General features: G+C 44.4%; 1 protein-coding gene and 1 non-coding gene across 2 annotated transcripts; both read right to left on the minus strand.

The window, feature by feature from the left end:
- Positions 1-241: 241 nt before the first annotated feature.
- On the minus strand, positions 242-13,327 carry LOC122376242 (ethanolamine-phosphate phospho-lyase-like). Its single transcript, XM_043356041.1, has 8 exons — positions 13,249-13,327; positions 12,231-12,364; positions 11,652-11,731; positions 7,534-7,678; positions 7,028-7,124; positions 3,055-3,222; positions 1,510-2,121; positions 242-317 (listed from the first exon to the last, which is right to left on the minus strand). Exons 1-7 carry the CDS (start codon positions 13,302-13,304, stop codon positions 2,049-2,051), a joined length of 753 nt encoding a protein of 250 aa, XP_043211976.1. The 5' UTR covers positions 13,305-13,327; the 3' UTR covers positions 242-317; positions 1,510-2,048.
- Trnak-uuu lies at positions 2,440-2,512 on the minus strand. The gene has a single exon. It is a non-coding gene; the product is annotated as a tRNA-Lys (tRNA).
- Positions 13,328-13,683: the final 356 nt, after the last annotated feature.

Consider the following 13,683-nt stretch of genomic DNA (forward strand, 5'->3'; position numbering starts at 1 on the left):
TTTGTAGCACGCGGTGGTATATGCTGCGTTGCGCGCAACAAATGCCGCACTTTTAAATAAAGTCGCTAGGAACAGCGGAGATCCCAAAAAGTAAACAAAAGTAAAAGTCTAATATCTTGAAAACCGGTGAATATTTTTCGGTGAAATTTGGTAGATATTCGTTTTCGCTCTTTCTGAACCGAGCGACATCACTTTCATGCCAATTCATAAACTTTTTTAAAGGTGGGAGGGTCCCTTTAAGCATTCCAGAGCACATTGAATCATTGCTAACATGAGCTAATATCAAGAAATAAAGAAAGTCGCGTTGCGATCTTAACCTTCGCCCTGGTGGGGGGGGGGGCCATTTTGGCCCCCCCCCTGTGGTTTTTCAGCGATAACTCAGAAACCACTTGAGTTAGCGCCCTGAAACTTTGTATAGCTGTTTATTCAACATTTTTACATCATGTCCTTTTTTGGGGGGTTCGGGTCAGGTCAGGTCAGGTCACAAGGTCACCAAAACTGACACCACCTCTAAAAAAGTTCAAAGCTCTCTCAAAGGCACAGCTTTTATCCGATCGATGTAAAATTTACAGTACTTGAAGATGTCACCCAGCTCTACAAAATGGCTATCTCGGATTTTTTATAAATGTGACCTAAGGTCAGGTCAGGTCATCGCTGCTCCCCATTATAAGTCAATGGGAGAATCGAAAAGTAGTTGTTTTTCAGCTAAATCGGGCGTGATTGTTCCTATATTTCGTTATTGAAGTGTCTTGGGTCAGCAAATCACAGCCCATGTGAAACCATTTGCTTGTGACCTCGCTGAGGTCACGCTAGGTCATCTCCCTGGTCACCAGAGGTCACCAGCGGTTTTTCTGCACTTACTTGTTATTGAATAGAGATAGAGACTCCGTTCGACGTTTATCGTGTTTGTCTCGTCAATGCGGATCGAATGATATGCAGCATGACCTATTTCGGTAAGGTCATGACCTTGACCTGAGGTCAAATTTTCAAAATGACCTTTCGAGGTCAAACTATATATCATTCGACGCGTCTCGACGAGCCAAGCACGATGGTGCATGAATCGTTTCTCTATTTTCTCGTGAATGCATGCTATAGTTAAAAACATTTTCAACGAAATTTGCCAAGTTGACCTTGCATGACCTCTGTGGGCCAAACCGTTGAGCTGAGGTCAAATCTGACGAACCTTGGCGAAAGAGCTTGAAAAGAGCTATCGATTGCTTTTTTCCGCGGCTCTCTAGCTCTTCTAGTTTCCGAGCTACAGCGGAATATGTCCGGCAACACCGAAAACACTGAAATTTGACCTATGATGACCTCTAGCGACCTCAATATTGACCTTAGCGAAAAAATGACTGAAATACTTTCGAACGTACTTGTTATGGGCTTTCGTTTGCTTTTTTCCGCGTCTTCCTAGCCCTCTTCGTTTTCGAGTTAGACGGGGGGGGGGTCATTTTGGCCCCCCCCCCCACCAGGGCGAAGGTGGCTCAGACCCACACCAGGGCGCGGGTTAACCCTGAACAATAACAGCTTCCAATGGTGGAAAACTGAACCACATCCAAACAGCACACTTACCAATCCTGACGGACAACTGCTTCAAGCGGAAAAACACAAAGCAATCATAAAGTGACGCTTTTCATCAACTGGCCTTGCCTTCGAGCTAGGAAAATTGAGTCATCCGAATGTCACACCGATGTCACTACATAACATGTGACGTCATCTGCTCGTGACCTTTACCGCAGCATCACTTTTATGGAATAAAACACAGCTCCTCCGCCCAGCGGTGTAACATACAAAGTTATTCACCAAAATACGGACATGGTTAGCCTAATATCGAGAGATGTTATCCGCTATAAATACACCTTTCCATACTCCACGCGGTTGAGATTCGCTTCTTGGGCGTCCAGCGACCCTTCTTTTCCAAGAATATACCATTTCATTTCATCCTAGAAAAGTTTCAAGTTTCATCCGAGATAGTCTGTAGATGGAGAGAAAACACTGCATCTCTGGGCTGATTCACAGAGCGCAGATGGTTGCTCGCGTGTCGGCGGCTTTCAGTCTACGTCTTCATAGGTGGCTAAGTCGACCGGTTCTGTCTCGGGTTCCAGCAGACTAGCACCCAGCGAGCTGTGAATGAAGGCGAAAAGAGCGATAAGGAACAGCTTGTTGTTAAATAATGAGTACAAATGTTAGGGTTCTGTTGTCGAACCGTTCAGTTAAAAATGGCTGGAGAGTTGTCATTATCGTTGAGACGTTAGCAGCAGATGGTATGAAAGCTTTTCGAGCTATTAAGACAGACCTCGTGAATGTCCCGAAAATTGGACAATCAACAGATTTAACCTGTTAGATTCATAGCGAAGCTAAGCGCCGATGGGACCGACGTAACTGAGGGTCGTTGGGGGGGGGGGGGACGATAATATGATCGCTGTCCCAAAACGAAAAGCACGCCCGAACAGGGACTCGAACCCTGGACCGTTAGGTTAAAAGCCTAACGCTCTACCAACTGAGCTATCCGGGCCCGTGGCCCAGCTCTGCTTAGTTGTACAATCTAATATAGAACCTCGTCTACGCGTAGAACAACTACGTCACATCCAGCGGGTTGTTTCAAATCGCACCACTATGCCATTTTTTCCTCCTCATTTTTTTACATTGACTTAACTCGTCTGCCAAGTTTTCACAGTACCTACAAAGTCAATCATTGACTCCCCCCCTCTAACTTTCCCTCCTATTTTCTCTCACCCTTCATCTCTCACTAGAGATGTCAATCGGATATCAACTTTTTGGTATAGGTACCGATACCAAACCGATACCAACTCGGTATTTGGTATTTCAAGACCTAATGTGTTTGGTATTTTGTTGGTATCATGAACCCTCGCTAATGTTTAAGAGGCTAAGAAATTGGCAACAAGTTGGTATTTTCGTCATGTTCCCAAGTTGGTTTGGCTTCGGTATTTCTCCACGGTTTTTGTTGGTATTTGGTTTGGTATCGGTATTCTGATTTTCCGTAATTGACATCACTATCTCTGGCACCCATCCCGCCTCCCACGTTCTCCCCCTCACCTGAAGTTGATGTCGGTGCCGTTTGCCTCCATATATGTCAGCACCCTGTCCAGCGCGGCCACCAGGCTCCTGGCGTTTTCCTCAGAAAAGCAGAGCGGCGGCGTGATGTACAACACGTTCAGGTGCTCGCCCTCCGAGGCGGCGATGATCCGCTCCTCCTCCTTCAGTCTGGTGGAGAGAGGAAGAGAGGGGGAGAGGGAGCGAGGGAGACGGGGGACGAGGCAGTAAGAAGACAGCGAAAGGTCGTCCATTCGTCGTTTCGGCTAGCTACAGGCAGTAGATTTAAGATTAGCGCATCAAGTGTCCCTATGAGCGGATTTAATTCAAAGCTTCAGCGCAATATGTTCTTAGTCATTTTACCATTTCGTCACAAATCAAATATTAAACAGGAAAAGGTGAACCTAAAAGTACCTAACTAGCATCAGTAACAAACATCAATAACACAAAACATTAGTAGGATCAAAGCTTTTAACGCAGATGAAGTTGCTTACAGCTTAACAGTCACATTTCCCACCCGGATAGATTCACGACGGGGCGTTGAATCTCAATGACTGATTTCAAATGCAGGACACTCATGCCACAGTAAATGCAAAGTGGTGGTTGGTGGCATGCTTTACAAAGTCACGTCCTATTTAACTTGATAAAATAGACATGTCGGGTTCGAAGGAACTGGCAACACGTATTCAATTGGTTTTGACTGCATGGTGCTAAGCCAATAAGTGTCAGAAGATCCGTATTTCTCACGGCGTCGTGCTGATGAATACTGACGCTGTATGTGTTAGAAAATCATCATAAGATGAGACGATGACATATTTACCTGGGATATCTCTCCAGCCTTGATGGCCCGGTAGGTATTCACGAAAACGGTCGCTTGACTTCAGGACAAATCTGGTTGCTAGGAATGTGGAATATTACTTACAGACGACACACTGTCTGTGTGTCGTCTGTGTGTTACAGACGAGTGTAGGTACGGCATAGAAAAAAAAAAATAAAGGTAGGTACAGCCGACCCCCACCAAACACGATTTGGCAGCACTGTAATGACGCCTGCTGGGCGTGAAGTTTTCCCTTCACCATAGGTTTTACACACAAACTGGTCAAAGTTTGAGCCAGGATATACTAGTCTAAAAATGCAAAAAAAAAAACGAACAAATTTTGGCATCAATAGATTCAGCATTTCATCGTGTGCCTCAAACCGTCCATCATTTGGCCTCAAAGGAGGTAAAAATTGTTCAAAATCGAAGTTGAAAAGATGCTTTCTGAGCACATAATCTGGTAGCAATCACGTGACCTGCTATAAGCAGCTTATCGATAATTTACAAACATAATTATTAATATGCTGCTTTAAACAAGATTAATCATACATTTTCAGCTTTCAGTACTTTAAATAAGGTCAAAACATCGCAAAACACAAAAGTTAATACAATAGTCACGTGGAAGTCAGAAAATGTCACAGGTGCGTCAAATTTGTGACTGGGGCTTTACTTTCAAACATCGGATCTACCTGTTTCTTATGCCGGGTTCCCACTACGACCGTTCAACATCGTAAAGTGAAATAACGGGAGAAAACCGGCAAGATCGGCAAAATCACAGCATGCATTTTTACGATCTCTGCCGGTGGTGGTGGGAACCGGGTATTTGACACGTGTTTTCGGATGGAGACATTTGTAAGGTTTTGAAAGTTTGCTTCCCGTGTTGGTTGGTTGGTGAGGTCGCCAAAAAGTTGAACAGTGTTCAACTTTTTGAACGTTCTTGAAGGTTTGTGCAGATATTAAATGACACTAATAAGCATTTTTAGGCAGTGCATAGAGCAGGAAGCCCTTTTTGGGAAGTTTCTTGATATTCAAAGTGAGAAGACAAGCAGCAAGGCATGAAAGGTGGTGCATTTTTGCGGATAAAGGCTATATAACTCTAATTATATACATATGCAAATGTAGGCGAGCGCTAAGTGGCGGTAAATAACAACTTTTCGGCAGGTTTACCGAAGGTCTAGTGCAATTTATTCATTTACCTACCATCAGCGCCTGGAAAATAAGAATCTTACAAATAATGTCATGCCACTGCAAATGCGGCGCAAATAACAAACGTTTATTTACATCATCTAACAGTGATACATAGCTGTAGCAGCACTTGCTCTTGTGAAACTAAAGGCAGAGTTTCCGACAATCGTGGCCACCGGCGTCGTCGCTCACTTATGACCTCAAACGGGCGGCCACTCCTCGTTCAACACACGCAGCTTCCGCCGTCGGATCGTCACTGAGGGCCTTGATTCGAGGCTCAAACAATCAGTGTCTTCTGGATCAAGGCCATCTGGACCGCGCCATGTGATTGGGACGACCACATGCGAAGCATGTGATTGTCATTGGGCTGTCTGGTCCTTGTTATGCACATCGCATGCTACTCTTGAGCGAATGATCCTCGCTATGTCAGAACAGGTGCGACTTGCACTTCATCTCCCTCTTTTTGTAGCACCGCTCCGGAACTCAGAATCTCGGAGATAGATAAAGTAGCCACCCGGTTGCGCGCCAGCTACCAAGAGTTGCATCGTAGATTCAGGTAGACAGGCTTGGGATCTCAAACGCCTAGGCCAAGCTCTCCTCTGGAAGACCGCTGCATTGTAATGCCACGCCACACTGCAGAGTCAGACAAACGTCGACAGTTGCCACCATCTGCTGTGAACCGTTGTGCTCGAATACACTCGTTTATCTTCATTGAGCACACGGTCAGTTTCCTTGCTGAGCTCTTAAGTGTTTCTCGTCTGTTCAGTTGATATTAGTATAATTGCCTTTATACAATTCTAGCATCGCCTGACGAGATGGCGTAGTCACATGATGATGGTGACATGAGCTGTGACACTGCTGTAAGTTGGAATGCCGGCTCCATATACTTGTACTCGTATACCTAAATCGCTGAACCTGTGTCGGCAAGTTCAGTTGCATTGCAGCCTGCTTCAACTAACTAGATGTTTTATCGAGGATTGCCACAATAAACTGTTAAGAAATCATCGGAACTTGCAATTTATCGGTTACAGCTTCTCGAAGGTATTCACAGCAAAACCACAATGAGTTATATCAACTGCACACATTTTCTCTTCAAAAGTCAATAGGTTGTCGTTATCACAGCTGTGAATGCTTTTCGTTGACATTGTTGATCGATTTTCTCATGCTCGCGTACTTTCAACACGCTGATAACTTTTAAGTTTTTTCTAATTTTATCATTCATTCAGTTGCATGGGATCTTTTACCACGTCAACTACCTATATTCTGAACTTTTTTTTTACAATAGCTTATTGTGCCGATCCCTCCTTCATCATCGCTCCTCTCAACCGGCTTTGTCCAAGCCGTTTGCCGATGTCTCACGATGTTTCCCCATCTTGCCCCGTATACCAGATCTAGGGAAGTGTTCAACTTTTTTAGAAAAGTCTCTAGATCAACGATCTCGTCCGTTTTCTCCCGTTCTTGCAATTTACGATGTTGAACGGTCGTAGTGGGAACGCGGCCTTATAGGTATCTTGGGTACAGCACTCTGCAAACTGCGTGGTAGGTATTCTTTTTTGGACAAAACCGAGAATAACGCGGATACTATGCTATCGGTCACTCGGAAATCGTAACAGCAAGACACGCGAGACTCCGCACCTTAGATTGGCATTACCATCGTATTCATTTTCCATCCAGTTTGGCAACAAAACCCAAAAGTTTATATTTGCCCCCAAACAAACTTTTGCATTTTGTTGCCACACAAACTACAAAGCATATACTTTGTTTAGTGATAGACCCAATGGAAGGAGTGTAGCATGGCGCATCTATGTGCAGTGAGTTCCGACCGACTGGTAACATAGTCTTTGAGCTATTACCGTTTTTTTTTTTCGAAAAAGAATACCTACCACGCAGTCTGCTGAGGGCTGTACCTACAGCTAACCTATAGACGACAACCTGTATAGTGCATAGTGCATAGCGTACAATTATACCTCTCACCTATAGACGACACACTGACAGGCCTGCCGGTCGGGTTTTCGGTCGCTGACTGTGACAATGTCCACGCCAATCAGCAGGCCTTCGCCGCGTACATCGCCTGGGGGCAAACGTGTGACAGCCAATCAGACCACGACACGTCTGAGGGCAGACACGAGACAGCCAATCAAAAAACAAGACGTCTCACTGCAGACAGATATTGACCAATTAAAAAAACAGGTGACTAACGAGAAGTGACGAGAGGAATGTCCGTCAATCACAAAACAAAACGAATGAGGGCAGGCGCAAGGTAACTAAGCAGGTAATGAACTGTTTGACGTTTAGTGGCTTATATTACAGCTGTGGTATATACAGCTATATTAGTGGCTTATATAAAAGAGCAGTCATCATCACATGTTGATCGGCATCTGATGTGACACTGTTTCGACTTTTCATAGCACAAACAACAGCAACAATTAGAACAACAACAACATTAACAACAAAAACAACAACAACAAAAAGATTCTCACCAACACAGCTGTGTTTGGCTTTCAGAGCCAGCAGGTGCCGTTTCAGAAACGCCCCGACATCCCTGGCGCGCACCGTTAGGTCCTCCTGCTCCAGAACACGCAGCACGGTGGTACCAATGGCGCAGGCCAGCGGCGACGGTCGGTACTGTAAGTTGTAAAAAACAAACGATAGATGTCAGGTTAATAAAAAAAATCTCGTGAGTCCCGGAATGAACGTCTGTGAAACGGTTTATACCGAGTGTAATCCTGGTGAGACGCAGACGGAAACCATCATAAATGATCATGGTGTTCTCTTTTTTTTTTTTGGTATATATGACGGCGAATTCAGGCTAAAAAAGACGTAGAAGTAACCGAGGAAGATATTGATTGAAATAAAGATCCTCCTCTTCCGAAAGTTTAGGAAGCTTTTTATTGTTCTAAGGCTCGCGCCACGCATTACACAACAATGCCCGCTCTTTCACATTGCCTCCTCCTCCTCCTCGGTCCTCCTTCTCCTCCTCCTCCTCCTCCTCCTCTCTGTCTACCTCTCTCTCTCTCTCTCTCTCTCTCTCTCTCTCTCTCTCTCTCTCTCTCTCTCTCTCTCTCACCCTCTCTCTTAATTCCTATTCTTTCTTTCCCCTCCCCTAATACAGCAATAGCCAGCTCCAATAATATATGAAAAGGCTGCCCGTACCCATCGTTAGTGATGTTTAACAACATCCTACAGCCGCCACATTCACCGTTTCATATCACATTCCCTTTCCCACCCTTTCGTGTCGTGATATGATCCTCAGGTATGCCTAGAATGATTGCAGTACAGATAATCCGATAACAAGGAATGACAAAGCGGACATGAAAGCAGGCAGGGAGGCACGGCCAACTGCAAAAAAAAAAAAAAAAACGGGGATCATGTGATAATTCTGATAAAAATAGTCACAAGAGGATGCCTGAAATCGCTACTGTTATATAAAACAGTGAGTCGGCCTGCCAACGTGCAAAACTGACTAAAAAGCGATGTTCCACTCTTCAGAAGCTATCAGTTGACTGGAACGGTAGGTTGTGTCGTTAAGCATGCAATCGAGCGTGTTTATGATGAGCTGAGGGTCACCGGGAGAGGCTGTGTAAAGGCCTGGCTACACTTTTCTGCGTGTGTTTTTTGCGGGTTTGCGTTTTTTTGTAATATCGTTCTAGAAAAAAGTTATCAATAATATAAATTTTACATTAATTGTATGCAAAAATTATAGTAACTCGTATATTAACAAAAAAATTATATAAAAACATCACAAAAGCGTAATATCGTCATTTTTCTAGAACGATATTACGCAAAAAACGCAAACCCGCAAAGACGCACGCAGAAAACGCACAGTGTAGTCAGGCCGTTACACAGCCTGTGTTATGCGACTCAGCCTACCATCACAGGCATCTATCTGTTTCCTGTGGGAAGTGAAGCATCATTCTGTAGTCAATAGAGAATGTTATTCCATACAATATCATTGTTGATGGCTTGAAAATGTCATGAGAAACTGCCGGAGCGAAGCTCGAGAGGTTGCTGTGTAGTTGACCGCGTGTCCTGCATCGAAGTTATCATTTCCAAATGGTGCTTTCGTGATCACGTGTCAGGCGCTAATGTCTTTTATAGATCGTGTTACATAGAACATGAACAGGTATTCTTTTCAGACAAGCTACCTATTTATAACGGAATGTTGAATGAATTAAGAAATCGACAATACAAGTCACGAATGCCGAAATGTTTAACAAGGAAGTAAACAGACTAATCTAGCAGGCACATGCTGCTGGCATGCTTTAGGCCTGCTTGCCTCCGCTGCTTTGTCAGTCTACATATATGAACTCTGCATGTAAAGTGTCTGTCTGTTTTTATGCCTTCATTTCCGTACTATGTGCACTCGGTAATTTTCAGAGCATATCGTCACGTACAGTCGGGACCAATCAGCGTTTGCGACTCTACTAGTGATAATTATTAAATAAATGTCTAAACGCCGCAATATATACCTCTGTAGAGTTAGCGTGAAATGTATTCATTCTTTTCACATTAAATCTTGGACATGTGCTTAAAATAGCAGTTAAATTCCTCAACATCTGTGTGAAACAAGCCTTGATGAATTCACAGGGAAAATAATAAATGAAACATCAAAAAGTATTCATGCGGCTAATATGCCTCCTCGTACCACCTGAGGTCGGTGTCATGAATAATGCAACAGCAAAGTTCGGCAGTTTCCGTTTCAATTAGCACTGTAAATATACCACCACCAAACTAATGAATAAAACAATAAATAACTTCATATGCAACGGCAACATCAATTACCATCTACTCCAAATGCATTCACCAAGAAGTCTCCAAACTTCTGTCCTGCACATTTCCCTAAATAACCAAACTAAACAATCAAACTATTAAAGGGAGATTATGACCTTTTTCCACAAAATCTGAGTTAGGACCATTTTCTGACAAAACACAACAAGTTATAATGTAAATTAAAACCATTTTGCTCAATTCGGTACCTTGCCGCAAATATCTCAACTTGAAGTCACGTTAGCGGGGAGCGCTGAAAATGACCGTTGAATAAGTACTTACATCACTTTTTGGTACTTGCATGTAATTTTGTAAAATGAGCGTATTCCTTGCATTTGATCTTCATCACATCTAGTTAGTTAATGGTCGTCTATAGTGCCTTCAAAAGATATTCATGGTTTGGGGGTGGTTTATGTCTAAATTTACGCAACTATTTTTCCTGTTCATCATCTGTCGCCATATGCTGCTATTTTAGTAGCAACGACTCAATTTTGAATCGGTCCCGCCGACTGCACAATAAAAGAAGATAGATACAACACTTTTGCGGCATCACTGAAAAACTTATGCAGTACTGTTATCAAAATTCTCATAACACCGTTCGACAAACCTGAAGTCTTTTTGAAATAAATATGCTTGTATTTTTCGCTTCAGGCTCTGAGGCCAAAATAATGAATTTCGTAGTCGCAATCGCAAGATTTGGCTGCGTTTCTGGCGCATGCGGTTCATTTGTGGCGCTTGGAAACAAAGAAGAGTAGGCACTATGTACCCCCGAATTAGAATCTAATTAATTCTAAACCGAATTAACTCTAATTCAAATTAGAATCCTTACAACCAAGCAACGACAAGGCGATAACATAAACAAAAACCCAAGCGTCGCTGTTTGAAACAAAAGCGCCATATACTGCGGCTTTTTTATAGAGAAGGACAACGCATTTCGGTGGGTGTTACAAGTACGTACTGCTTCTTTTTTGCAAAAATAAAAACCTTTTTCACATACGAAAATGTGCTAGGAAATTTTCATATTTTATAGAAACTACAGTAGAAATAGTATAGATGTCGAGTAATTTTTATTTAAGAAAAAAGAAAGCTCATTATCTCCCTTTAAATAAAACAATGTAAAGTCTTGTCAGTGACGCCGCAGACCCGCCGGCGTGGTCAAGTTCACAGTCAGTTACATAACCTACTGCGAACGAACAGAGGTCAGGGGGTACATGACTGAGGCTCTCAGGGGCGCCCTGTCCATGGGACGGGGAGTGTTATATCGACACGTAATGATAAATGGGGAGGGGAAGGGAGCGTGGGAGAAGAGAGGGAGGGAAGGGAGAGAGGGGAGAAGAGGGGAGGGAGGGGGGAGAGAGAGAGAGAGAGAGAGAGAGAGAGAGAGAGAGAGAGAGAGAGAGAGAGAGAGAGAGAGAGAGAGAGAGAGAGAGAGAGAGAGAGAGAGAGAGAGATGTGGAGGAGACCGGACAGTGTATCGGAGACGGCTTCTTTTGAAACAAAGAGAGAAACTAGCATTTAGGGGACTGTAGGGAATCTATTGGGAAAGTGAGATATACTGAAGTGCGACGGGAGTGTACTGTAGATATGGTATTGAAAAAAGATGAAGAAAAAGGGGCATGTAATATGTATACAAGGACAGGTTCAGGGACATGAAATGGCGTAGGGCTCATGTGTCCTATCATAGATAACATGAATCATGTTATCATGTTATCTTTGGTCCTATTCATGGGTTACAGCCATAGGGAAAACACACACTACATATTAGATCCTGAAACACAATACATTACCAACAGGAAACAATATATTATTTTCCCTTCGGAGAGGCACTCACCTGTTCCCATAGGCTGGGCTGATTGATGGATTTTAGAAGATCCTTCCGCGTCAGAGCCGCAGCCATCGGGTAACCGTTGCCTAGCAACGACAGTCAATAAAGCTCGCATCACATCTCAGCCAAAGTTGAGCCAAAGGTCTCAGCGGTCTCAGGAGTCGGGGTGCCGCTATGGCAGAGATGTTCGGATTTATCCATTGGCTCATCTAACAGACGGTGTAGGTACTTACTAATTTTACACACATGGCACCGAATACATTTTGTAATTGTAATTGAAGCATACTGCACACATCAGTCGGGCCGGTATTTTTCAATGATATTGTCGATGTGTGAATGCATGTAATCTACCTACATATTGACATTAAAAACATTTCAACATGTTACGTGACGATTACAACTCTTTACATAATTCCATCGATATACTTCGGTAACATTTCCCTCATCAATGAAGTTTCTCCTACCGATGTGTGTGTCAGTTTATTTTATAATTTCGGTAATATTTCCCTGATCAATAGAGTTCCCATGATATTTTTTTCTCGGTTACTTGGGTAGTTTTTCCCTCGTCAATAGTGCTGATCTTACCAATGGGCTTTCCACAGCAGATGAAGTCGGGATCGCCGTCCTCGCCCTGGAAGCCCCAGAACGACTTTCCGTTCCGTCCCAGAGCAGTGCACATCTCATCAGAAATCACCAGCGCGCCCAGACTGTGCATGTAGCTGCGGAATAGAGGTGGGCAAGGCGTCAATAGAGGTGGGATAAAGGTGGGCAATGCGTCAATAGAGGTGGGCACGGCGTCTATAGAGGCGGAAAAGGCGTCAATAGAGGTGAGAACAGACTCAAAAGAGGTGGAATAAGCGTCAATAGAGGTGAGATAGAGGTGGGAACGACGTCAATAGAGGTGGGAAAGGCGTCAATAAGGGTGGGCGAGGCGTCAATAGAGGTGGGATAGAGGTAAGAACGGCGTCAATAGAGGTGGGCAGGGCGTCAATAGAGGTGAAAAGGAGTCAATAGAGGTGGGAACAGACTCAATAGAGGTGAAATAAGCGTCAATAGGGGTGGGCGAGGCGTCAACAGAGGTGGGCAAAGCGTCAATGAAGGTGGAAAAAGCTTCAAAAGGGGTGGGCAAGGCGTCAATAGAGGTAGGGTAGAGGTGGGAACGGCGTCAATGGAGGTGGGAGCGGACCCAATAGAGGTCAGGAAATCATCATTAGAGGCGTGGACGGCGTTAACAAAGATGAGAAAAGCGTCAATAGAGGTGGTAGCGGTGTCAGCTGAAAGTGGAAATGACGTCAAAAGAGTTGGGAATAAGGTGGGTATGACGCCAAAAGAGTTGGGAATAAGGAGGGTACGACGTCAAAAGAGTTGGGAATAAGGTGGGTACGACGTCAAAAGAGCTGGATGACAGAAATAGGCACGGCATCAGAACGAACTAAAACAATAAGGATAAACAAACGATCACAGCACACCATACACTATCACTCGTAGGCCCTACACAACAATCCCATCCAGTCATTGCTGACCTGTTCATTGAGCAGCGGCATGAACATTAACTAGGAATTTGATATCGTATCTAAAGATCAACTCATTTTTAAGTACTTACTCGTGTATTTTCCGCAGCCACCCGGGCGGCGGAATCACGATACCCGGTACAGTCATCACTGGCTCACTGAGGAAACAGGCGATCTGGAGAGCAGAACAGCAAGTGAGCGTCAGGTTCATGATCAGGTCAGGTCAGCCGTGAGGGTAAGGCCAGGTACAGGTCAGGGGTAAGTCAGGGTCGGGTCCAGGTTAGGGTCATGGTCAGGTCAGCCGCCAGGGTAAGGCCAGGTACAGGTCAGGGTGAGGGTTAGGTCAGGATCGAGGTCAGGGTCAGGTTAGGGGCGGAACAGTTTCCGTTTCATTCATTCCGTTTCAGTCATGGTCAAGTCAGGTCAAGGTCGGGTCAGGGTCAGGCCGGGGTCAGGTCAGGGGCAGAACGGGCTCAAATCAGGTCAGAGTCAGGGGCAGAGTAAGGCCCGGGTTAGGGTCAGGCCAG

The sequence above is a fragment of the Amphibalanus amphitrite genome, unplaced genomic scaffold (genome assembly GCF_019059575.1).
Source record: "Amphibalanus amphitrite isolate SeventyFive unplaced genomic scaffold, NRLGWU_Aamphi_draft 002063F_arrow, whole genome shotgun sequence".
In the NCBI taxonomy this organism is placed as follows: domain Eukaryota; kingdom Metazoa; phylum Arthropoda; class Thecostraca; order Balanomorpha; family Balanidae; genus Amphibalanus; species Amphibalanus amphitrite.

Excerpts from the sequence above, each read along its gene's own strand:
- LOC122376242 (XM_043356041.1), bottom strand. The coding sequence starts at position 13,304 with ATGACTGTACCGGGTATCGTGATTCCGCCGCCCGGGTGGCTGCGGAAA. Across the intron at positions 12,365-13,248 it reads TGGCTGCGGAAAATACACGA|CTACATGCACAGTCTGGGCG; the intron begins GTAAGTACTTAA and ends TCTATTCCGCAG. Across the intron at positions 7,125-7,533 it reads AGCCAAACACAGCTGTGTTG|GCGATGTACGCGGCGAAGGC; the intron begins GTGAGAATCTTT and ends GTTTGCCCCCAG.